The following is a 27,011-nucleotide window of genomic DNA, read 5'->3' on the forward strand; positions in this document are numbered from 1 at the left end:
TTGGATTCCTATAGGTCAGACAAGCCCTTGTTAAAAACCACAAATCCCATGGTGTATGGAGAGCCTGTCCCCATATTTCTTCAGATCTCCCCTTGGGTGACAAGAGAGGTTTCTCAGATTGCCCCATACAAACATAGACCCATTGCCCTGCTTTTTCTCCCTATGTTAATCTTCTGTGCATATTTGATATTTTTGTACATGTATTTATTGTCTATCTACTCCACTAAAAAATAAACTTCCTAAGGATGTCGAGTATGTTTTGTTCACTCTACATTTCCAGTGCGAACAACACGCATTGTAGGTGCTCAGAAAATTATCCATTTGATGAATAAATGTCAGAAACCCTTCAGGTGGGAGATTTCCCCAACAGTCCAGTGATTAAGACTCTGCCTTCCAATGCAGGGGGAGTGGGTTTGATCCCTGGTCAGGGGTGTGGCCAAAAAAATAAAAATAAAAATATAGATAACCAACAAGGACTTACTGTAAATAAATAAATAATTAATTTAAAAAGGGGAAAAAAAATCCTCCAAGGGAATAAAGAATAGTTAAGGATAGTAAGAAATAATTTAAGAGTAAGCATAAACCACCACATTTGCCCAAGGCAGAATGGGGATAACTTTTTAACACACAGCAGTATCAGTCACATCATCACCAAATGCTCTCACCGTTTAACCTCCATGCCCAGAGAGAGGCACTTCTGATGTAACATTTTATGATTCTTTTTCCTTCATTTACCATCAAAATGCACAGGTGAATGTCCAATTCTCTTTCTTTTCTTTTGAAAGAAGGGAGACACCTCTCTCTGTATTGCCTTTAGTGAAGTCTTCTCCACGCATCACATTTTACAATGAAAATGCCTTAGATAGGCCTACTCTTGACTCTGGCTACCAGAGTTTCTCAGAAAGGAAGGTATCTCCCTAAGCTGCCTTTGCAGAATGAAGGAACTCATGTCAACAGGTGGCTGGGGCACTTACTGCCAGAGCAGGAGGCTTCTTTAGGGCTGGAAGACATCGGCTGTGCGCAGAGTTGGCAAAGGCAGTCTCTCCCATTGAACGTGACTCGGTCTCCGGGTGGAAACGGGCGCCTGGAAAGACATTGCCCTCAAGGTTATTGTGGTAATTTTATCCCTTTCCCTCACTCCTTCTGCTTTGCTGCCTTCCAGTGCCAATTCATTACTTGGAGGAGCACCAGCCAAAACGTCTGCAATGCAGTCTGAATCAAATCGGCCAGCTGGATCCAGTCCAAACAAACAAACGTGCCTCATTTTAAGAGGAAAGGAGAATGCACAGCTTCTACAGGCAACCAGATAGTAAAATGAAACCCTTTACCTCCACTCCTTAGTGGAGGGATGTTCCAGCAAGTCACCTAGCAGGGCACACACGGTAAAATTTCCCATTTCCAAATTGATATACTGCCATGAAGAAATATTTGAAATGTTATGAATTCCTATTCAAGCTTAAGGCACCTCCAGTTCTCAAAGAGAACTGGTCATACAGGGCAAACATTAATTCTTCACATTCCCTAGACCTATATGATAATGATGCTGAATTAGATATTGTTTTGCAATGGGAAAACTGAATACCTCCCAATTCTAGGGACTCAGTCCCTTATAAACCTGGATTAAATATGAAAATGCTGTAAATATCTGTTTAAGAATTAGTATTCACTTCCTCTCAGAGATTATTTCCCTTCACATTAGTGAAAATGAAAGTTGCTCAGTCTCGTCTGACTCTTTGTGACCCCATAGACTATACAGTCCATGAAATTCTCCAGGCCAGAATACTGGAGTGGGTAGCCTTTCCCTTCTTCAGGGGATCTTCCCAACCCAGGAATCGAACTGGGATCTCCTGCATTGCAGGTGGATTCTTTACCAACTGTGCTATCATATCTGCTTAAAAATTAGTATTCACTTCCTTTCAGAGACTATTTCCTTTCACAGTAGACATTCATCAATAAATAACAGCACATTTTTTTCAAAAACATTGCCTCTGCAGGTATGTTTCTTCTCCTCCCAGCAGGCAGATGGCTTTAAAAAAATAAGTCATTAATTAATAGCCATATGACAGTTTCCATGCCTGCTCACTTGCCACTGGCCAATTTGCCAATGATCTTCAACATGAATTTTCATATGTGTGATTCTGTCAATTAGGAAATTTAAAATTCATAAGCCAAACATCCCCACCCATCTGAGTCAGAAGCAGGCTCCAATTCAGGCTTCTGGACATGAATTTTATGTTCACAGGTACTTTAAGTTGCCCTTCATCACCTAACAGTTGGTGATTCACCATCCTGCACATGCAGGCAGTAAATCTGGGTTTAAAACAACTCCACAAATGTACTTGCTGCCAGTCATCGAGGAGAGTTTTAAACCACACCCCCAAATTTTAGAAGTGCTGGGTTGAGGCGGTCTCCCGGGGCCGTGTTATTTTCCATTGCTCAGATAAAGCCCAGAGAGGGTAATGGATTGACCAACTAGAGAGACCATGCCACAGGCAGAGGTGGGTGGTGTCCACCAACCCAGAACTTGCTCTCTCTTCAACAATCAAGGTCACACTCTGGTGGGTGCCAGCCAGCCTATCAATTCATACTCATCAGTTAAAGCCAAACAAACCTCCAGCCTCCCCTGTAACAAGGCCATCAGGAAGTGAAGGGTCTGTCGACATAATAAGCACAGTTTCTTTGCCCCTGATCAGGGCCAGGGCCAGGAGGAGGCCAGTGAGGCACTCAGGATAGAGCATCTAAGGAGGTCCCCACTCTCAGGAGGACCGCATGACCTGGGAGTGAGCACCCCCTTTAAAGTGTGTGCCCAGGCACCTCCCTGGCCTCACCCTAGTCCAGACCCTGTGTCTGATTTAGGCTTATATTTCTAGACTTCAACCCCACAGAGATCTACTATGGAACAAATTAGAGTCCAGTTCTCAACAAGGGGCAAGGTGCTCTGAATTTTGAATTCTGTTATTTCATAAATTGACCCCTTTCATTTCCCTAAGTCCTCGGCCTACATGGGTTCACTTCCTTCTGTTATTTGCATGAATGTTTGTGATAGAAAGAGGATTGGAATTAAGAGTCTGAACACGTGAGTTCAAATATTGGCCTTGTGATGTGAAGGACTGGGAAAATCCTGTAGACTCGGGGTCTCAAAGTCACTCATAAGTAGGGATAGGAATTTCTGATTGACCTCACAGAATTGTTGAAAGGGTTAGATTAATTTCTACATGAATGCAATTTGTAAACTGTAAAGGTGGCCTCCCTTTCAGGAAGAATTGGTGTCATTAGCCGGCACCAGCAGCTTAGGGCATCAGTAACAGGCACCTCTCTGTTGGATAGAGATGATGGATAGAGATGATGAATGTTTGTCCATCGTTACCAACCTGAAGCAATGATCTCTCGGGGCCAGGATCAGGAAGGCTCCTAGAGTTTACCTGGGCCAGGGCCTTCTAACCTGTCATTCTTTATTTTTAATTGGAGGATAATTGCTCCAAGATTTTGTGTTGGCTTCTGCCACAGAATCACGCCAGTCAGCCACAAGCATGCATATGTCCCCTCCCTCTTCAACCTGCCCCCACGGACACCCCATCCCACCCCTCTAGGCTGTCACAGAGAACCCCATTGAGCTCCCTGTGTTATACATAGAAATGGATATTTTTAAAAAGACCCTTCCTAAGCTCCAACCTGGTGATCTGTGACAACCTAGAGGGGTGGGGTGAGCTGGAGTCGGGGGTAGGAGGGAGGTTCAAGAGAGAGGGGACATATGTGTACTTATGCCGGATTTGAGTTGCTGTATGACAGAAACCAACAGAACATTGTGAAGCAATCATCCTCTAATTAAGAAAAGAGAAAAAGAGACACTCCCGTGGGGATTCCAGTGACTACCCAGGTTTGGGGAATCGCTTTTATTTAGCCCACAGCCTCTCATCTTACAGACAAGTGCCGTAGAAGAGTTAGCTCACAGACGTCTCAAACCAGCCCAGGAAAGAGGACCAGAAACAGGGCTTCCCGAATGCCAGCCCAGGGTTCTCAACCAGACTGTAGGCGGCAGCTTGAAAAGGGAGAGGTCAAAAGGACACTTTGCTGTTGATTAAATACAGAAAAAATTCAGCTCATTAACCCAGAACTTTAAAATTATGACTTAAAAATATATAATTGAGAAATGACCTAATAGCTACAAAAAGTTACTAAAATAATTTGATTATGAATACTTCATCTAAATCTTATTATGATTCATCCATGAGTATTATCCTGTTAATTAACTGTATAAAATCAAATTTACCCTTCTAGAGTTTACATTTCTCTGGCCTAAAAACAGGAAATGCTAAAAAATAAAATGAACTGAACTACAGTTTTTACAAAGGCATAGCAAAATTGAACACATATGATCAACATGATACCAAAAGTCATGGAATTACTCTATAAATATGGGTCAACTAATTAAATTCCCTCTTCTCTCTGATTGACCATTTTAATCAAGCTGCTTTGTGCAATAAAGATTTAACCTTGATTGATGATAGGTGCCTAGAGAGGAGGGGTTGACAGCTTTTCCCCTGAAAGATCAGATTGTAAGTATTTTTTTAGACAGTGCAGATCATAAGGTTTCTATCTCAACTACTCAACTCGACCACTGTCGCTTGGAAGCAGTCATAGACAATATATAAACAAATGGGCATGGCTGTGTTCTAATATAACTTTATTTACAAAACAGGTCTAATTTGATCCTTGAGGCCATTAGCTCTCCCTGGCTATAGAGCAAATGAGATAATTTTACACACCCACACCCATACACGTAAGAGCTGATACTTCCAAATAAGCTTCATCATTCCAAGTATTTATGCCATCTTCTCCCATGTTCCCACTGCTCAAAATGTCTCAAGACCTGGAGCTGCTTTCAGATTCGGCTCCCACTTAAAATCAGTCACACTGTTTAGTGGAGGGCATTCCATATAAAGCTTCCTAACTAAATTACTTTTTAACTGAGCCTGATAATACAGTAGGAGAACAAGAACATCTAAAGGCACATCAGGAAAAAATATATAAAGACAAATATGCAGCATCACTTCTATGTGGAATCTAAAAAAAAAAATGATACAAATGAATTTATTTACAAAAACAGAAATAGGCTCAGAGACATACAGAACAAACATGGTTATCAAAGGGGAAAGGAGAGGAGAAGGATAAATTAGGAGTTTGTGATTAGCAGATACAAACTACTATATATAAAATAGATAAACACAAAGGTTTACTGTACAGCACAGGGAACTATATTCAGTATCTTATAATAATCTGTAATGGAAGAGAACATGAAAAATAATGTATATAATATGAATAATATATATAGTATATATACAACATAACTAATACATATATTATATTATATATATATATACACATATATATGAAGAAAGTGTGTTAGTCACTCAGTCATGTCCAACTCTTTGTGACCCCATGGACTCTATGTAGCCTGCCAGGCTTCTCAGTCCATGGAATTCTCCAGGCACGAATACTGTGGTGGGTTGCCATTTCCTTCTCCAGGGCATCTTCCTGATGCCTTCCTGACCCAGGGATTGAACCTGGGTCTCCTGCATTGCAGGCAGATTCTTTACCACCTGAGCCACCAGATAAATAATATATATAATATATATATAATTGATTCATTTTGTTGTACACCTGAAACTAACACATTATAAATCAACTATACATCAGTAAAAATAATTTTTTTAAAGAAAAAATATTTCAAGACTAAGTACAACTCAAGACCAAAGCGCACATTCCAAGCTCTGATAGCAGAATCCAACACTTCCCTGTTGGCAGAAGCCACACTTACTTGCAGATCGTGCAGGCAAAGCAGTTGGGATGGTAGGTCTTGCCCAGGGCGGTCACCACCTCTCCTTCCACGAACTCCCCGCAGCCATGGCATCGAGTGCCATACATCCTCTGGTAGTCCAGGGTGCAGAGATACTCCCCGTTCTTTATGAAGAAGCCCCCTTGGGCCAGGTCACAGCCACACACTGTGGACAGACAAGTTCACATCTGGTCACAAGCTGCCAAGTTACTGGGCAGCATCGCCTTCTACCACATGCTGCTAACTTACTCTATGATCTCAGCAGTATGGGGTTCGGGGTGGGGAAGACTGGTACAAAGAGCTATTTATTGTTGGGCTCCAAGTTCTCTCTTGCCTCCCTCCCTCTTTGTTTCCCTTCCCTTCGGGAGCTATGCAATATCTCATGCAAGTAAATTCCATTGGCTAGGTCTCAACAGCCTTTGCGATACATCTCAGATTCAGAGATAATCAGCCTTTGATGGAAAGATACCTTTGGGTCATGCTGTCTCTAATAGGAACAAAACTGTCTCTGGCAGAGCTACTTAGGAAAGATAGACACTGCTTGCCCACACAACTGCTTGGTTTGGCCTAAACTGTTACTGAGCTGAGTAATAAATTCCCACTCTACCAAAAGCAGGAGCTGAAATGTCCAGTGTCTATTTTTTCACACTCTGGAAATACTTTCCCATAGTCGTAAAACATTCAGGCGTTTAATTTTCTCTTGGTGCAGCAAATAGGATAAGTCCATTATTTATATATTAAAGAGAGAGATAAAAATGAGCAAGTCAAAGAGGAAAGAAAAGGGAATGTGTCCAAGATAAACCTGTTGTTCCTGACATCAGCACATGCAAAAAAGAGACTGCTTTGCCGTGTCTGGATTTTGGCATCTCTTCCAAACCTGCACAGCTGTGGAGTATGGAGACGGTGTGAAAAAGTAGGTCCTGAGACGCCAGGTCTGCATGTTCAGACAAGACCAGAGCAGGACTCAGCAGCTTGTCGAAAAATAAAGCCAAAGGCGGCTCCTGAGAGTAAAGACTTTCCATTGACAAATGACCAGGAAGTAACATCAAAGCTGGAAATCTCTGTTCTTAACCTCTGTATTCCCAGGGTTGGTTGACTCCTATACAATTCAGATCCTAAGGTAAAGAATCCAGGATTCATCTTGATTATTCCTGCCAGCAGCTGGAATAGGCTTTTATCTGGGGTAAGGATGAACTGAATTCAGTCACTAAATAGTTTTCCTAAGGACCTGCTAGAACATATCCAGGGTTCCTCTGGTAAGTTCTCATGACCCATGAAAGCATCTAGATGAACTAAGTGTTGAGCACAGTAAGACTCTGATGGATTCGGATAGAATCTTACACTCCCACCCCAGCTCGCAGTCTCTACTAATTGCAACTACTGAAGATATTCAAGGTGACACAGAAGCTACAACAAGCTTTCCACTGTGGGTTCATCTGTCTGTTTAGGTCCACACTCCTCAGCTATGACCTTCTTTGCAGTTTATACTCAAGTAACCCAAGATGATGGCCTGAGTCCATCATGCTGAAAATGACCATATAAGCTCTGCTGTGATCACATTACCTGGAAGCCAGCTCGTTCACCACCTGCTGCCTCCCTAACTTGCCAGTGCCCCCACTGTTTCCATTCCTGCCTTTTCCTATAATGTAAGTCCTGTGGGTCAAGGCACTGAAGTTAGGACTAACCTTGCTCTAATTGCAAATTTCTTCAACAATGATAAACACAATCCTGAGAGTCACAGGACACCTTAGAGATTTTTCTTCAATATCTTTCTATGTATTTTTTAATTTTCACACAAGACTACAAGGCACTTTATGGATAAGAGTCTTCAGCTTTACTTCTTTTGATTTGTAGAAACCTCTAACCACAGAACTTAACATAAGGCTGGGAACCAATTTTTTAATTAAACTGAATCCACTTCAAATTTGGCAGATTCCTACCAATTTCACTCCTTAGTGGCATGAAGTAGTTCCTATGACTCAGTTGCTCTTCCAAACTCGGGTCTTTGTCAAAACCATGACAGGTGACAAAATAATGCATTTGGACTAATAATAATTTCCTTATATTATTTTCCTTGCTAATAATAGTTTCTCCTCCAATCTCCTAAGGTAGACAGAATGTAATAGTTCACAGATCTTTTATAAAAAGCTCTGGTGGCAACAGGGTCATCCTTATGTTCATGCAGATTGTAGGGATGGCTTCAAAGCTAATTCTAAATGTTTTAGAAATCCCTGTACTCACCGCTTCCTTAGGGTATCTTTCCAGGCTTTCTAGTTCACATGGTTTTGTGAAATTGACACATGCTCTCCTTTAATAATAAAGTCTTAGTTTATATGATCATAAAATAGCCTTAAAAGTGATTTTGTAATCACTGTTGAGAGATGCCAAACTACAATCAAACTGTGCCCTTTGCGATTTGATTTGGCTTGGTCCTTAAATTCAAGGCAGTGGCTCAAATGTGCTTACCAAACTGTACCACTGTTTTCTGGTGGTTTATACCCGAGGAAACTAGCATTTGAAAACAGACTCACAGAGGCAAGGGTCATGAAAGGTATACCCAGCAAGTAGTGGGAGGGAAGGTCTATACTGCTCAGACCTAAAAGTACTTAACAACACATACATTTCCAAAGAGTGGACTAGCTGAGACGTAACCTCAGACTTTTCCTTCTTTCTCTTCTCCGGGTATACTCGCCTATTCTTTCTCTGGTCACAACTTCTCAGTCTCCTTGGCCACACCCTTACAGGCAGGTAACCCCCATGGACATTACCTTTTTCCTCCAAAATATAAGGCCTCCCTGGAAACAGAGGGCTTCCCAGGTGGCACTAGTGGTAAAGAACCCACCTGTCAATGCAGGAGACATAAGAGATGCAAGTTCGATCCCTGTGTCTGGAAGATCCCCTGGAGGAGGGCATGGCAACCCACTCCAGTATTCTTGCCTAGAGAATCCCAAGGACAGAGGAGCCTGGTGGGCTACAGGCCATGGGGTCACAAAGAGTAGGACACAACTTAAGTGACTTAGCGTGCACACACACTTTAGAAACAGATCTCATCCATTCTTAGAGTTTCAACTATGACTGTGCAAAGGATTCTCAAATCAGAGTCTATCTGTGACATCTTCCCCAATCAGGGCATACAACTATCTGAACATAGCATCATCCAAATAAACTCTATTCTCTCAGCTTCTCTGCCATTTCTTCTAAAACTCTCTGCTATTCCCTCTTTTAATAAAATGCCATCACTAAGCATTCTCCCACTCTTAAACCCAAATTTTCAACTAGCCACTAAATCCAATGTGTTTTCCCAGGAAAACATTTCTTTGATCCATTCCCTCCTCTGCCTTCTTACCACCTCTACTCAGATCCTGGTCTTTAGTAGCTCTTGTACTAAAACAGTTTTATTATAATAGTGTTTGTACTGGCAGAAAAAAAAAAACCTGGGAAAAACTCAACTTTCCATCAGTAGAGCAAGAGTTGGATAAATTATGATATATCCAGTCTATGAAGCTTTTTTTTTTTTTAGGAATAGATTAGATCAATATTTGTAACCTAGAGGTCTGTCCATGATAAACTGTTAAAAGAGAAAATTTCACAAAGAACTTCAATGATCCCATGTTTCAAAAGTAGGATTATTGATGGGTTATCTCAGCAGGATGAATAACTATTCACTTTTTATTCACATACCTATGTGTCAGCTCACTTTTAAAAATTATTTAATTTTGCTAAAACACACATAACATAGAATGGACCATCTTAACCATTTTTAAGTGTACAGTTCAGTGACATTTAGCACATTCACCTTCTTGTGCAGTCATCATCACCATGTATCCACAGGACATCTTTCATCCTGCAAAACTGAAACTCTAGACCCATAAAACATTAACTCCCTATTCTCCCTCCCTCCCCCAAGCCCCTGGAAACTGCCACTCTAGCTTCTGTCTCTATGAATTTGACTGCCCTTGATGTCTCATATAAGGAGAAACTCACTTTATAATATGTTAAGAAAAATTATCAAAAACATGTCCGCGAGGTGAAGGAAAGAAGCAGGTTTCTCCAGTGTCATGCTGGAATTTTAATAGCTCACACAGAATTATTTCATGACCCAAGGCACCGGATCTGTGTTTGACAAGATCTTTACCTGGGTTCAATCCCTGGGTTGGAAAGATCCCCTGGAGAAGGGAGAGGCTACCCACTCCAGTATTCTGGCCTGGAGAATTTCAAGGACTGTACAGTCCATGGGGTCACAAAGAGTTGGACACGACTGAGTGACTTTCACTTTCATTTTACTACTAATTAAAAGCCCAGACTTTGAAAGTTAACTGTAACTTGTAGGTTCTTGACCAGGAGATGTGCAGATGATTTCGGTCCAGGTTTACTATCCTGTTCCCTGTTAGACCGCTAATCAGTTTTATATTTAACCCTGACATCTCATTCTTTCTTTTTCTTTTCTCTTTTGGCCACATCACACGGCATATGGGACCTTAGTTCCCCCAGGGATCGAAGCCACATACCCTGCATTAGAAGAACAGATTTTTAATCACTGAATCGCTAGAGAAGTCCCTGACATCCTTTCTTGAACACCTTTAAACCCATTCCTGTGGTTCTCCTTTGAGTTGGCTTTACATTCTGCTAGTTCCCTCATTAATGAGTTGACTAAATCTCTGGTTAGTGCTCATTCTATATTGGTGTGAGAGTCATATATTTAACTTTTTGAAAATTACACTTTGACAAAGTGTAATTAACCAAAAATTAACCAAAAATATCTAAAGGTGAATCATATAAAAATTTTAAAAGGTGGGAGGGATGCATCCCTGGTGGCTCAGTGATAAAGAATTCTCCGGCTAATGCAAGAGACACAGGTTCAATCCCTGGTCCAGGAAGATTCCACACGCCGAGGAGCAGCTAAGCCCATGTGCCACAGCTGTTGAGACTGGGAACCACAGCTCCTGAAGCCTGCATGCCCTAGAGCCTGTGCTCCTCAACAGGAGAAGACACGGCAGTGAGAAGCCCGAGCACTGCAACTAGTAGCCCATGCAGCAGTGAAGACCCGGCATGGCCAAAAATAAATTAAAAAAAATTTTTAAACTAGAGTTTAAAAATAAAAGTCACTGTAAAAAATGCTTTTAAAGTTTATTCTGTTTATATTAATGACTTAGCAAATGCTTTTAACTGGTGACACGAAGCAAAATTTCAAGACTTCCCACTCAAATGACCACACAACCCCAATTAGGTCGAACTCCAGTAGGCTATACTTAGGTTTTCACCTTTGGATCTCTATTTGTCTCTCCTTTGATTAAAAGTTAACATATGCCCAGGGGAAAGAAGAGATTCCTTTCATTAAAAAAAAAAAAGAGCTGTCAGTGAAAGAGAATTAATTGCTTTCTTCTTGACGATCAATTATTTAAAACATGTCCCGCTCAAGGCCTCCTGAATTTTGCCTCCTCTATTATCACTAAAGCACGGCCACAGTCATACGTCTTGTACAAGTTACACTCCTGAATGGATTCTCTGCATACCAATGAATACCATTAACTAGTTAAGTAGAACATGTACATCAAAGCAATTTAATATAAAAGTTGTGAAATTAATAACGGCATATTTTAAAATCTTACATGTTAAAAAACAAGTTAACAGGTGCTTGCCTGTGTTGTAAAAATACCACAGAACAGGAAGGGCCCAAAGCACAGAGGTGTCAGATTAAGGGTGAAAACAGTGTAGTATTTTAGTGGCACGAACAGGGTTATAGTAGCAATTATTTCTTCAACTTTCTAAAAACAGGAGTCACGTTTTAGATTGCAACAAAACTCATTTCAGAGACATTCCATCTGTCAACTAGTTCATACTGCCGGAAATGTAGGAGCATAGGTAATACTTCAAACTCTGCCCAAAGGTTGCTTGGAGGTAAAACACGAGACATATTCTTCCTCTAGATCAGGAGATTGGACATCTCTGCTGGTCTCATTGTTGTTTTAATCAAGTCATCGGAGCGAGAGAGGGAGGGATGTCAAGTCAATGTGGTCAACGTTTTCAATTTAGCTTTGAGCAACATAAAATTCTTGCTGGGGGCCAGGAGCCTAAGGTGGGTTCTTGTCTTTTGTAGGGCAGATGCTGGCTTTGTGGTCTGGCATTTTGCCAGCTGCTCAGCTCATCACAGGGCATCACAACTCTTCTGAACCTGCCCCAGGGAAGGGGAGGCACTGCACAGCAGGATCTGGGTTTTACCTGCTCATTTCAGGCATTAAGGACCATGTGCTTGCTGCCCCTGCCTTCCTTCCTTCCCCCTTCCCTCTCTCTCTCTTATTTCTTATTTTTTACATTATCTTTTCAAATTTTTTCTTTCAGGTTTATTGATACAATTCATACACTCCACTATGTAAGTTTAAGGCGTACAGCATAGAGATTTGACTGACATACATCATGAAATGTCTATCACAATAACTTTAGTGAACATCCTATATCTCACATAGATAAAAAAACTAAAGAAATAGACATTTTTTTTCTTGGGATGAGAACTCTTTACTCTTTTAACAACTTTCATATGCAACACACAGCCATGTTGATTATATTTATCATGTGATATGTTACATCACTGGGCTTCCCTTGTTATTCAGCAGTAAGGAATCCACCTGTTAATGCAGGAGATGTGGGTTTGATCCCTGGGTTGGGAAGATCCCCTGGAGAAGGAAATGGCAACCCACTCCAGCATTCTTGCCTGGGAAATCCCATGGACAGAGGAGCCTGGCTGTGGGCTACAATCCATGGGGTCGCACAGAGTTGGACGTGATTTAGTAACTGAGCATGCATGCATGCACACACACTGCATCACTAGTATTTATCTTATAACTGAGAGTTTGTACCTTTTGAGTGCCTTCATCCAACTCCCCCCTGACCCCTCCCCTCACCTCTGGTAACCACAAACCTGATCTCTTTCTCTATGAATGAGTTTGTTTTTGAAGCACAACTGACTTACAACACTATCTTAGTTCCTGGTACACAACACTGTGATTCAATATTTCTATACATTTCAAAACAATCATCACAATAGGTCTAGTTACAATCTGTCACCACACAAAGATATTACATAATTTTGGACTATATTCCCCACACTGTACATTTCATACTGGTGACTCATTTATTTCACATCTGAAAGTTTGTAACTCAATCTCCTTCACCTATTTATCTTCTCCCCTTCAACCCTCCCCACTAGCAACCACCTGTTTGTTCTCTGTATCTATTTATGACTGTTTCTGTTTTGTTATTTGCTATTTGTTCATTTGTTTTGTTTTTAGATTCCATGTAAAAGTGAAGTCATGCAATATTTGTTTTCTCTGACTTATTTTGCTTAGCATAATGCTCTCAAAGTCCATCTGTATGGTTGCAAATGGCAAGATTTCCATCTTTTTATGACAAAGTAATATTCCACTGTACATATATATACCACATCTTCCTTATCCACTTACCTATTAATGGGCATTTAGGTTACTTTTATATCTTGGCTACTGTAAACACTGCTGCGATGAAAATCAGTATGTGTATCTTTTCTTTTTTTAATAGAAGTATAGTTGATTTACAACATTGTATTAATTATCGCTATACAGCAAAGAGATTCAGTTATGGGTTCATGTATCTTTTCTAATTAATGTGTTCATTTCCTCAGATAAATACCCGGGAACAGGATTACTGGATCTATGGTAGATCTATTGTTAAGTTTTGGAGGAACCTCTATATTATTTTCCATAGTAGTCACACAATTTACATTCCCATCAACAGTGTAGGAGGGTTCCCTTTCTCCACATCCTAAAAGGGCTCTGTGCTCTAGAAGTTCTACTTGACAGGTGAAAACCCTGCTCTGCCTCACCTGGGCCAGCACTGCCTCCTCCTAGGCTGCCTTGTGCAGGAGCAGGGGAGTTGGATAGACATAGGGCACAGAATTCTCCAACTCCTCATGGGTGGATTTGCACCATACTCTTCCTCCATCTTCTACCCAAGCTAAATTTTTAAAAAAGATTATTTCATCTAAGATGCTATTCTATTCATCTCCTCAAACCCTTTCTTCATAGAAAATCCAATGGTAGAGTTTGACATAGCATCCTCTCAGGCCACCTCCAATTCTACCTTACAGTGTGGGGACTCACTGAATCAGACTTTGCCCTGAAATCCAGAGCAGTGTTTTTGAAAGTACCATGCACTGTAGCTCCAAAGTATGACACGCTGTAGCTCAGAGCTCAAAATAGCTGAACAGAGACTCATAAACAATAATAAGAGGGGGCAGCTTCCACCAAAAATAACTATTAGCTAATGTATCATCCTGGAAGCAAATACTAAGCCTCAAAACATATTTAAAGAGTTTATCACACTCATTTCTAAATGTGCATGAAAATCTATGATTTTTCTGGGAAAGAAGATAGTTAGGAGTCCAACCAGATGACAAAATGAGACCCCAAGGTCAGGCATTTGAGGGGTGGTATTAATTCAGAGCTTGAATATACAACAATAACCAAAGAGACTTGATTGAAAAGTAATCAATAGGACCTTCTTTTATTAATAAAATCTTTGACTACATATTAAGTTTGTTTTTAATGCTTGTTATGGAAATACATGTGCAAGTGACATGAATTATAACCAGCTCAAGTAACAAATATATCACCCAGAATATCTCTCACTCAATGTACTATTTTGTTTTGGTTTGGGCCCTTAACACAAGCATCAAAGTTTTGTCTGATAGCTTAGACTGCTTAATAAGCAGGAAGTACCACGTATAAATGCTGAAAATGTACACAAGGAAGAAATGAAAGGCTGGCCAGACTTAATAGGACCTTGCTTATCCCAGGTAAGACTATCTCAAGTAGGCCACCCACTGGAATTCTGGGCCCACAGATAAATTTTCAGGTCTATATTCCGTCCTTTCCCTTTCCCTGTTTCAGTCCCCTGAAACAGTTGGGTCATGAATCTTTGCCTTTTACAAGCTTTCAGACCCCAAGGACACAGCCTTAGTGACAGTTGTGTGTGTCTGTAAGCTAACCCTATAGGAAACAGAAAAAGGTACAGATGCATTGCTATTTTTACCAGCAACCACAATAAGTAATTAGCATGGGGTTTATTAACCCTCTTAATGGACTCTTTTCCTCTGGCTTCCCCCACTCAATCTATCCTGCTCACATCCTCCAAATTAACATGGTAAACGCCCTCCTTCTTCACTCTGCAAACACTCTGACCTTGCATCAAAGACTCTGGCATCTACCAAACATTCATCTGACTCTTCCTGACCACCAGTGCTTTATTCCAGCCAAACTGATCCTCCCAACCCCCATGTCCGATAGACACCTCCTCCCACCTCCTGTCAATGTCCATGACAACCCCAACCAACCTCTCTGGCCCCACTCAGATTCGACCTTGTGATGAAGCTGCTGGCTTCTTCCAGTCCTGTCTTGCTCTGCTTTCTCAAGGCTCTGAACAATGATTAACATTTGATTCTTAATCTGTGTTACCTTATACTGCCACCAGGATTTTCTCCTTATCTCACTTGCAAGCTTATTGAAGGCAAAACCCACTTCTTATCACAATACTTAGAGAGATGGAAACTTATTATTGTCCCTTATTCAAACTTATTCATACGGCTTTAAATCAGGCTGGCATCCGGACCGCGTGGGTGGAGCCAAGTTGCTCTGGCACAGCATAAAGAGAGCCAGTAATCCTGCCTTTGCTTCTGAAAGTACCTAACTGGCATCAAGATAGTGGTGCCAAGATAGCAACTCCACCCTCTCTCAACTTCTTCAGTCTCCTAAGACTCTGAACTCCCTTCACAATGGAAATTGACTACAACTCAACAACCCTAGAGATCATTTTAATTCGCAAGTGTAGGGTCAGACTATGCTCTGCTTCGTGCTCAGGAATAACCAAAAAGGTCTTGATCACAGAGAATAAGACTGCAACTGGCTAAGTGCTCCATGATTTGAGGTGCATGAGAAGAAACTAGAATGAGATTACAGGGTAACAACAAGAGTAATCTTGTCTCTAAGAGAGAACATCTCAGGGCGGGGTGGGAGGGAGTAGATGGAATTGGGATTATACCAAAGAAAAACAGGGCAGGGTAATAATGGTCTTTAAGTGTATGGCAGGTTATTTTAAGGAACTCAATAATCAGCTCTTTTCCATCTAAAGGAGAAACAGGGAACTGTTTGCTTTACATGTATCAAGAGATGTAGGTTAGATAAGCTTATAGCTATCACTATTGAGGTGATTACAAATGAGAACAAGCTCCTGAAAGATACTATCTTACATCTATGATTAAAAATATCTATGGCAGGTGAGGTGAGGTGTTAGTCACTCTTTGCATGTCTGACTCTTTGCGACCCCATGGACTGCAGCCTGCCAGGCTCCTCTGTCCATGGAGTTCCCCAGGCAAGAATACTGGGGGGAGTGGGTTGCCATGCTCTCCTCCAGGGGATCTTCCCAACCCAGGGATCGAACCTGGGTCTCCTGCATTGCACGCAGTGTTGAGCCACCAGGGAAGCTATTTATGGTAGAATAAATGGCTTTTCCATTCAGGACAGAAGGGGACTTACCCTTTTGAATATAAACAAGGTGATAATGTGACTTTCCTGACCTGTACACCTACATCAAATCACAGGGGTTACAGTGCAATGAAAAAAAGCATCAAATTTATCATTTTACCAACACCTAAAGTTCCATTTTGGAAATAAGATATAAACATAAAGAGCTAGTTCTTATAGCATATACATTATGTAATACAATTTTACTTTAAAAAACTATCTAAACACAGAAAGCTCTTTTTTTTCCCAATTATTTTTATTAGTTGGAGGCTAATTACTTTACAATATTGTAGTGGTTTTTGCCATACATTGACATGAATCAGCCATGGATTTACATGTGTTCCCCATCCCCAACCCCCCTCCCACCTCCCACACCAGCCCTGAGCACTTGTCTCATGCATCCAACCTGGACTGGTGATCTGTTTCACACTTGATAATATACATGTTTCAATGCTGTTCTCTCAGATCATCCCACCCTCACCTTCTCCCATAGAGTCCAAAAGTCTGTTCTATACATCTAAACACAGAAAACTCTTAATCTGTATATCCAACTCACCTACCCCTCAATTTTCATTTTACTCCACAAAATCCTTGCATTTTATAAATACCCATATTCTATGTAGAATGAGCCTGATCTGGTAAACATCCTATAAACCCTAGGATGACAAAACTGGTATGCTTTTTCCCAAGCCCTTTCATAGAACCCTATCTTTAATTCTTGAAAGGTACATTGTAATTCACTGACATAAGTAGAAGCTGTAACCTGAATTTTCTAATAGTTTTAGATAAACACTAAAAATAATTTTGATGTTCATGGGCTACCTTCATGGATTGAATGTTACAGAGGACAATGGACTTTTAGAAGCTGTCAAAACATAGCATTTTTGACACCCTCTAACTATTACAGTCTAACACACGGTTAAGACTCACATTGCAAAGTGGCAACAGTCTCTATTAAGACATAATTCTGTACAAGGATTTCTGCCAATGCTATTTGGAGAGACGAGCTCACATGATCTGATTTTTAAAAATTTCCACAGACATTATCCAATGTTCAGAAATCTTTTTAAAACTATGTGGCTATAAATAACATATAACACTAGTTCCATTTTTGAAATGAAATAAAGTTACTCTAATGAATGTTTAAAATGCCATCTTTCAAATGACAATAGGAATGCTATGGCTCCACTCATTTCTGGGAGGAAACTTGCTTGCCCAAATGAAGGCCAGTGTCAACTCCAGCTACATCCCCTGTCTCTACCACCTTGAATAAGGCAGCCCCGACCCCTGCCTAGCGTTTGTCCTCTTTTCAGTCCTGGTAAGATTTACTATGATTTTATTGAGCATCTGTGCTTTATCATATCTTGCCCCCTTTTTGGTAACATCCCCAGACCATTCAGCTCTACATGTTCTCTGCAGCCTCAGACTCGCTGCACCTGTGCTCTGGACCACTCACCTGCATCCGTCCTGCTACTAGCCATGGCTCCTCCTGTAAGCACATGCTTGCCAGCAGATCACATGTTCTTCAGGTGTAGATACCATGTTATATATGTATATATATCTTTCAAGCCTCCACAGCCTACCATGGTGAATGGAGAGATGACAGATGCTCTATAAACATTTCACATGGTAAACATTTGAAGGTCATCAATTGTCCATATTCCCAGGTTGATTTATGCAAAAACATTAAGTGACTTTTAGTAAGAAAAGTATGAAAATCTGCTCTTAGGAATAATGAAATCTGCTTTAGTTGACTTTTTGTACAAGGAAAAATTAAGTCGTTATTATATTTTCATCCTTTATAGAGTAGAAGGGAAGTTTGAGCTGCCCTCTCTTCCCAGAGAGGTGGAGTGGAGGTGGGGTAGGGGATCACTTCCTGACCACCTGTCCATTTCCCCCAACAAACACACCAAGAGATCCTTCTGTTACAAGCTCATTTTCTCTAGGGCAGATCTTTTCATTTTCCCTTTATTGCACCAATGACAGTTGGTAAGTCATAGTTTTATGATTACTTCAGTGTCTGATTAATATCCTGTCTTAATGCATTCAGGCTGCTGTAACAAAATACCACAGACTGGGTGGTTTATAAACAATAGAAATTTATTTTTCACAGTTCTAGAGATTGTGAAGTCTAAGATGAAGTTGCCAGCTGATTCAGTGTCTGGTGAGTGCCTAATTCTTGGTCCAGACGAGACTGGGTACATTGAGGGTGGTATGGTTGCAGACCCGCTTCTTGGTTCAGAGAGCAGTCTTCTCACTGGCTTCTCTTGTGGCACAAGGGATGAGGGAGCTTTAAGGGTCTTTTAAAAAGGCACTAATCCCATTCATGAGGGCTCCACCCTCATGACATATCACCTCCCAAAGGCCATACTTCCTAATACCATTAGGGATTGGGTTTCAAAATATGAATTTGGGGGGAACATAAGCAAACAGTTTATGATATATCTCTATGAAGGCAGAGATCATGTCTAACTTATACATATAGCTTGATTGTGTATAACTTATTCTTTAGTACCATGGCACTTCAAAAAAAATATTTGTTGAATAAACAAATGTTACCATTTATCCTCAGAATTTATAGTACACCCTATAGGTTAGCCAGGGTTTTCATTATTCATAATCATTTGACTTCAGTCTGCTGCTTTGCACTTGTGGATGCTGACAAACTGTGCAACAGGAAATTCTAGACCCTTGCTTCTTTTTTTTCCATTCAGAATTTCATAAGACATATCTCAATACTATGACTTTTTCCATCTCCATATTACTAGTCAGGTATATTTAGAACATAAATTTTTATATCTACTTTTTAGTGGAGTAATTCATACCTAAATTCTATATTTAATGAAGCTGCTCTAAAGAAAAACCCAATTCCTGGGAACTTCATAGGCTGTGAAGGACCATGACCAGAGAATCCTTATCTGGATGGTTCCCAATAGGCTACTAATATACTCCTCTCCCCGCCCATCATCACATCCCCAATTCTAAGCCCATGTGCAACAAAGCAGTGGTCATCAAATTTGGTGAGCTGATTGAAAATGCTAGACCCTGATCACGGACATGCTGATCGTGGAGCTGGGGTGAGACCAGAAAATGGAATCATTCACCAGCATCAGAGCTACTCTGGTAGGTGCTTCTTGAACCACACTTAATCAACTCTGCCCTAAATGCTTTTATAAGTTTAATGCCTCTCCAGGTAGCCGCATACCATACACATATCTCCTGATAATTAATGCATCACAGGAGATTCTCCCTACTTCTCAATAAAGGTTCAATGAATAAAGAGAAACTCAGAGTTTTAGAAGCTTCCAGGCACAGCAGAAAGGCAATTACTGACTCTTAAGTCCACTGTAAACACTCTTTCCTGGAGGGAACGTAGGACCCACTCAGTTGCCCTGCACGGGCTATTCGAGGCAGATGATGGGACCCCAGTGGGGACCTACTGGGAAAGGCTAAGGACAAATTTGAATCACAGAAGGACACTTGAAGTCACCTCACAAATGTCACTTCCATCATGGAGAAAGGTGACTCAAATCTCTCTGCTTGGGTTTAATGTGGATTAGAAGGTTTTAGGGTACTTCTCTCATTTAGGAATTGGTTGATATTATCAACCAAGGAAGAATTCCAAAAGGAATCCTACTTTTTCCCTCTAGCTTTCACTCAGTAGATAATACCTCTCTGGTGTGTGTGCTTAGTCACTCAGTTATGTCTGACTCTTTGCAACCCCAAGGCCTGAGAGGCTCCTCTGTCCATGGGGATTCTCCAGGCAAGAATACTGGAGTGGGTTGCCATGCTATCCTCCAGGGGATCTTCCCAACCCAGATATCGAACCCAGGTCTCCTGCATTGCAGGTGGATTCTTTACTGTCTGAGCCACCAAGGAAACCCAATACCTTTCTGCTGCTGCTGCTAAGTCGCTTCAGTCGTGTCCGACTCTGTGCGACCCCATAGACGGCAGCCCAGCAGGCTCCCCCGTCCCTGGGATTCTCCAGGCAAGAACACGGGAGTGGGTTGCCATTTCCTTCTCCAATGCATGAAAGTGAAAAGGGAAAGGGAAGTTGCTCAGTCGTGTCCAACTCTTAGCAACCCCATGGACTGCAGCCTAACAGGCTCCTCCATCCATGGGATTTTCCAGGCAAGAGGACTGGAGTGGGGTGCCATTGCCTTCTCCAATACCTTTCTAGACACTATCAAATCTCTTCTCAGATTAAATCAAAGAAAAAGAAATGACCAGGGTAGAGTCAATTCTTATAGGATACTTTTCAAATTGCAACCAAAATTTACTAATTCAATCTAATTAGTGGCAGGCAAATCTCACCATAGAAGTTTAAAAGTTGAACTACATTTACCTAAGTGCAGTTTTTCTTCTTGAAGGCAAAAGAAGAAGGGAGAGACAGAGGATCGGACAGTTAGAGAGAATTGCCAACTCAATGGACATGAATCTGAGCAAACTCCAGGAGATCACGAAGGACAGGGAAGCCTGGCTTGCTACAATGGGGTCGCAAAGATTTGGACACGACTTAGTGATTGAACAAGTTTTTCTTATTCAGTAAATGGCATGATTATAATATGGTATAACATTTGAGTCTCAAGACCACACTAAAACAGCCTCATCACTTCAGATGCAATCCAAGCCCACTACCAGAATCAGTGTTTCCCAAACTTTTCCAGTTTCATTCATGTTACCACCTTCACTATTTTTTTTTTTTGTCATGGCTTTTGAACTATCTATTCTGTTTCCAATTGTTGTTATTTAGTCACTAAGTCATGTCTGACTCCTTTGTGACAAAACAACGTTCCAGAAAACAATGTTCCAGAAGGATTTAGGTGATGATGGCAACTGTTGTTTGGCTGCTCAAACCCATAGACTATAGCCTGCCAAGCCCTTTCTGTCCATGAGATTTCCCAGGCAAGAATACTGGAGTGGGTTGCCATTTCCTTTTCCAGGGGATCTTCCTGACTCAGGCAAAGAACCTGCATCTCCTGCATTGCTATCTGGTTCTATAACAATGAGCCACCAGATAAGACCATGCCTTTAAAAAAAATCAGCTCTCTCTTAATAACCATAATTATTTTCAAAGGCAAAATCCATAAATCAAAACTTCCAGGGCCACTTCCCCTCTATATAAAGTATCTATAAAATAAATAATTAAATAATGCAATTCAATTTGAGCTTTGATATCATTTCCTGAACAAGGCCCTGGGGCTGACAGCTATTCTCTCTTTGTTACAAAGATCTTCCGTTTCATGAAATTAGAAGGTTGAAAAAAGGAATGAAGAAAGAATAGTTCTTCACTGTGTGAGAAATGCTGTGTCTGAGAACCAAAAATAATTTTCTCCTTCTCACACTTAAAAAGACATTGATTGAAGTCAAGCCTGGGTGACCCGGACTTAATAATTTGGAAATAATAACCTGTAATTAGTATCAGTCAATGATAAACATTTCATTCACTCATTCAACAATTATTATTGAGTGCTTAATGTAAGCTAGGCTTTTTTCCAAAGGCTGCTATACAAACCCTGTTGGTGCCTAGCAGAGGGAGACAGGCAACAAATAAACGCTACATAACTTAAACTGTATATAAATACATATATATGTAAACACACACAGATACACGTATACACATCTATACATGACAGATAGTGTCAAAGATGATCTCAATGATAAGTGACATTTGAGAAGAGACCCCAAGTAAGTGGAGGAGGACACCAGGCACATACCTCAATAAAAAGCTCATCAAGCAAAAGAAATAGTAAGTGGAAAGGTCCGGAGGCTGTTCAACGCTCGGTTTGTTTAAGAATGATCAGCAGGCCAGGGTCACTCAGCAGAGTGAGCCAGAGAGAAAGTGGTGGGAGATGAGGACCGGGAGTAAAGCGGGGAGGGGCTTTGGAGGTCACATTAAGGTTTCTGGACTTCATTCTGAAAGATGAAGGAACTCTTTGGAAAAGGTGACAGGATCTGGCTTTATTTTTAAGGATCACCTTGGCTACTGCATTAAGAATAATCTGCAGTGGGGTAAAGGCAGATGCTGGGAGGCCTGACACCATTATTAATCCAGGCAAGACATGGTGGCAGCTTGGAGCAGGAGCATTATCTTTGGGATGGTGTAAATGGCCAGATTTTTTATATACTATGAAGATAGGGCTGAAGGGATTTGTTGGTGGAATATTTGTGCCATGTGAAAGAAAAAGAGAAGTCAAAATAACTCTAAAGTTTTAAGGCTAAGCAACTGGGAAGATCCCCTGGAGGAGGGCATGGCAACCCACTCCAGTATTCTTGCCTGGAGAATCCCATGGACAGAAGAGCCTGGCGGGCTACAGTCCATAAGGTTTGCAAAGAATCGGGCACCACTGAAGCAATTTAGCATGCATGCAACTGGGAGGAAGGTCTTGACAATGGCTAAAATGAAAAGACTGGAGAAGGAGTGGGGATGGTGCTAGTAACCAAATAATCCATTACTAGTTAGGTTTGAGAGGCCAACCAGAGATGCTGAGAAGGCTTTTGAAGACACCAGTCTGAACCACAGGGCAGAACTTTGGAGTTGGTCATTTTCAGGGCACAAATGGTACTTCTAAACCATGAGACTGGATGAAGTTACCAGAAAGCAGACATACAGATGAGGTCTGAGCATGTGGTACCCCAAGGTTTCAGGGTCAGGATGTGAAAAGAACCAGCAATAGGATGGGTTCAATGCTTGTTTTAAAAATGTTTGAGGAACATTTCCGTTTTCTCCCCTGCTCTTTGATATAAACATTCCCAGAAACGTTGCTATACAAATCATTTTTCTTAGAAGATGTGCTCTTCCTTGATTAAGCTAGGTGAAATTCAGCATTCCCTTTCTCAAACTATAAGCTATCATTGGACTTCCCTGGTGGTCCAGTGGTTGACAATCTTCCCATCAAGCAGAGGACACAGGTTCAATCCCTGGTCCAAAAGGATCCTACATGCCACGGGGCAACTAAGCCCATGTGCCACAGCTACTGAGTCCAAGCTCTAGAGCTCTCAAGCCACAAAAAGAGAAGCCACTGCAATGAGAAGCCCTAGCACCACAACTAGAGAGAAGCCCCCACTAGTCCCAACTAGAGAAAGAGCACACACCCAGCGACAAAGACCCAGGGAAGCCAAAAATAAATTTTTTAAAATATATTTTTAAAAAAGCTTGCACGGACATGAAATAGAATTCTCAAGAACAATAGAGAATTTGAGATTTTACCTGCAACCTGGAAAGTTAGTCTGCCCTGGTTTCATGGATGCTGGCAGAAGACATGAAACTCCTGGGTCAGAGCAAAAGACTTTTTGACTCAGGGCAGGTAACATGAGCTGCATATTTGTTATGCATCCCTTATGACCATGCCACATCACTCAGAGGCAAGAGAAGCAGGTCACCAGGATGCTCTACGTGCAGTGGGTTTGTGTCCCACCAAGGAACCTGACTATGCTAAAGGCTTTCACTGTGTGGATCACAATAAACTGTGGAAAATTCTTCAAGAGATGGGAATACCAGATCACCTTATCTGCCTCCTGAGAAACCTGTATGCAGGTCAAGAAGCAACAGTTAGAACTGGACATGAAACAACAAACTGGTTCCAAATTGGGAATATATGTCAAGACTCTATATTGTCACCCTGATTATTTAACTTATATGCAGGGTACATCACGAGAAATACTGGGCTGCATGAAGCACAAGCTGGAATCAAGATTGCTGGGAGAAATATCAACAACCTCAGATATGCAGATGACACCACTCTTATGGTGGTGAGAGGGACAGAAAGGGAAGAGGAACTAAAGAGCCTCTTCATGAAAGTGAAAGAGGAGAGTGAAAAAGTTGGCTTAAAACTCAACATTCAGAAAACTAAGATCATGGCATCTGGTCCTATCACTTCATGGCAAACAGATGGGAAGACAATGGAAACAGTGACAGACTTTATTTTATTGGGCTCCAAAATTATTGTGGATGGTGACTGCAGCCATGAAATTAAAAGACACTTGCACCTTGGAAGAAAAGCTAGGACACACCTAGGCATCATATTAAAAAGTAGAGACATCACTTTGCTGACAAAGGTCCGTCTAGTCAAAGCTATGGTTTTTCCAGTAGTCATGTCTGAATATGAGAGTTGGACCATAAAGAAGGCTGAGTGCTGAAGAATTGATGCTTTTGAACTGTGGTGCTGGAGAAGATTCTTGAAGAGTCCCTTGGACTTCAAGGAGATCCAACCAGTCCATCCTAAAGGAAATCAGTCCTGAATATTTATTGGGAGGACTAATGCTGAAGCTCCAATACTTGGCCACTTGATTCGAAGAGATGACTCATTGGAAATGATCCTGATGATGGGAAAGATTGAGGGCATGAGGAAAAGAGGGCGACAGAGGGTGAGATGGTTGGATGACATCACTGACTCAATGGATATAAGCTTAAGCAAACTCCGGGAGACAGGGAAGGACAGGGAAGTCTGGTGTGCTGCAGTCCATGGCGTCGCAATGAATCGGACACGACTGAGCAACTAAACAACAACAAAAGGAACCTAATGTTTAGAAAATCCCTGTCTTTTATAATGAGCTGTAAGCAAATCAATCCAACCTTTGTTCCAGAGGCAGATATTATCTTTATTACACTAGACAGCAAACAAATCCATCCTCTAGTCCAGAGGGAAATGCTGTCTCTGTCTTCTGAGAATATTCACTACACAAACATCCTTGAAAGATAATGCAGAACAAAAAGTGCCCACACTAATGAGACCCATGGATAATCACCTCTCAACAAAAGTCAAAGTTGTGAAGCAGCATATTTTGAAGAATTTCTGAGTCCTTATCCTATTTCACTTTGGAATTCAAAATCTTAAATATTTTTTAAAAATATAAATTATATTTATTTAACTAGGTAACACTTTAACGTGGCACAAAATTCAAAAGATAATCTATACAGGATTATCCTTTTATCAGCATAAGATGGCATCAAAGTGGTTTCTCATTTGCTGTGAGAAGGGAGTACATTTGTATCAGACTCATTTTCTTGCATCCTGTTTATTCTGCCTTCTACTCAATTTCCAAATGAGTCAGATTCTCTAAATAGATATTAAAAGTCAGAGCTCCGCACTTAGGGAATATAAGGAACTGTCTCCATTTTATTAGAGCTTTAGCAATATCCACCTGAACCCCAAATAACCCACATGCAGTGGGTTGTATCCAGTGGGTTAAGTGAAAGCTAAGGGTCTAAACAGCACCAACATCTCACCCAAGTGCTGCCTGACAGCAGCCGTTAGCACAGGTTCTCTGATCTGTTCCATCTGCCAGACAGAGACGCCTCGCTCTGTAATCAATGACAGATAGCTTTACTTACACTCTTTTCAGCAGATAATGTTGCTGTCTAGTAAGCATGTGAGAGTATATATCATAGTAAACACTTGACAAATCTTGTTGGCTAGCTATGCCATTAGAAGCACTTACAAATATTCAAGTTCCAAAGAAATACATGGCTACTGTTCATTCACTTGTTCGGTCATCTTTCACCTTATTGGGCACCTAATGCATCAGGCATTGTTTTAGGTACCAGGTACAGAGTGATAAACAAGACAGACAAAAATCCCTGTCCTCAAGGGGAGCTTACTCATGAATAAAATATGCTAAATAATGATATATGTTAAGGAAAAAAGGTACAGTGGAAAGAGATGTGATATCTGGAGAAGCTGACATCTTATACAGGATAGTCCAGGAAAGGCTTAATGAAAACAGAATATTTGGCTGGACAGCCCTCCTCAAGCCTCTGGTCCCTGGTCTTTTCTAAATGTTCTAGAACATTCTGACAGAAAAATGGATCTAAGGCATTATCCTAAAAAAATGCTCAAGATAGAAAACAATAATTATAATGAACAACATAATGTATCGATATGATAAGCTATATAATTATAATTAACTTAAATATATCAATTACTAAATATTAAATATATAATTATTAAACATTAAATTCCTACTACTTAAATAAGTTTCTTATTCTCTTATAGAGTATGTATTACAATCATGATATAGACAAGGTGATACATTAAAAAATGGTCATATCACTGAAACAAAATCTGAATGAACATATAGCAGGCAAAAAAACAAAAACCTCCTTTAAGTTAGTGGAATGGCTGCTGCTAATAGGCAAGAGTGAAAAACAAAGCTGCTGAGCCCTGGAGATAAAAGAGCAGCTCCATCGGAAGCCGGCAGCCATATTTTATCCCCACTGAGTTATTATAAATTCTTTAAATAGCAGAAGCTTTGGGGATCTCCTTTCCTTTTAATTATAGAATCCACCCAGTAATTAAACCACTTTTCTCATCTCATTACCAGATGGGTACATTTTCCAAGGTTACAAATGGAAATCAGGTTCTACTTCCTTCAGATGCTGGCTTTGTTATTACTCAGTTCCTGTCCTTTCCCAGGGGAATTCCACACACAATCGTATAGCTTTAGCCATTATCTGGATGCCGAGCACTTTCAATCCTTCTTCCCAACACAGACCAGTATCTCTTGAGTGCTAAGCCTACGAGACGTTGTATAGATCACGTATGCTCAGCCTCAATGTATTATCTAAACTGAACTCTCTCCCCCATAATAGCCTATCTAGTGCTCTATTTTCTTATTTGGTGGCA

The 27,011-nt window shown here is 40.8% G+C and overlaps 1 protein-coding gene across 9 annotated transcripts in view; it reads right to left on the reverse strand.

Annotated features, from left to right (window-relative positions):
* Positions 1 to 27,011, reverse strand: part of ABLIM1 (actin binding LIM protein 1) — a 325,950-nt gene that overhangs the window by 130,638 nt on the left and 168,301 nt on the right. For all 9 annotated transcript variants that reach the window (XM_070470245.1, XM_070470243.1, XM_070470242.1 and 6 more), the window contains 2 exons: positions 5,819 to 6,002; positions 975 to 1,084 (listed from right to left, as the gene is read on the reverse strand). In XM_070470245.1, coding sequence (XP_070326346.1) covers positions 975 to 1,084; positions 5,819 to 5,925 — 217 coding nt within the window. In that variant the 5' untranslated portion in view covers positions 5,926 to 6,002. The remainder of the gene's footprint in view (positions 1 to 974; positions 1,085 to 5,818; positions 6,003 to 27,011) is intronic.

This window comes from Odocoileus virginianus, chromosome 7 (assembly GCF_023699985.2).
Source record: "Odocoileus virginianus isolate 20LAN1187 ecotype Illinois chromosome 7, Ovbor_1.2, whole genome shotgun sequence".
NCBI classification, from domain to species: Eukaryota; Metazoa; Chordata; class Mammalia; order Artiodactyla; family Cervidae; genus Odocoileus; species Odocoileus virginianus.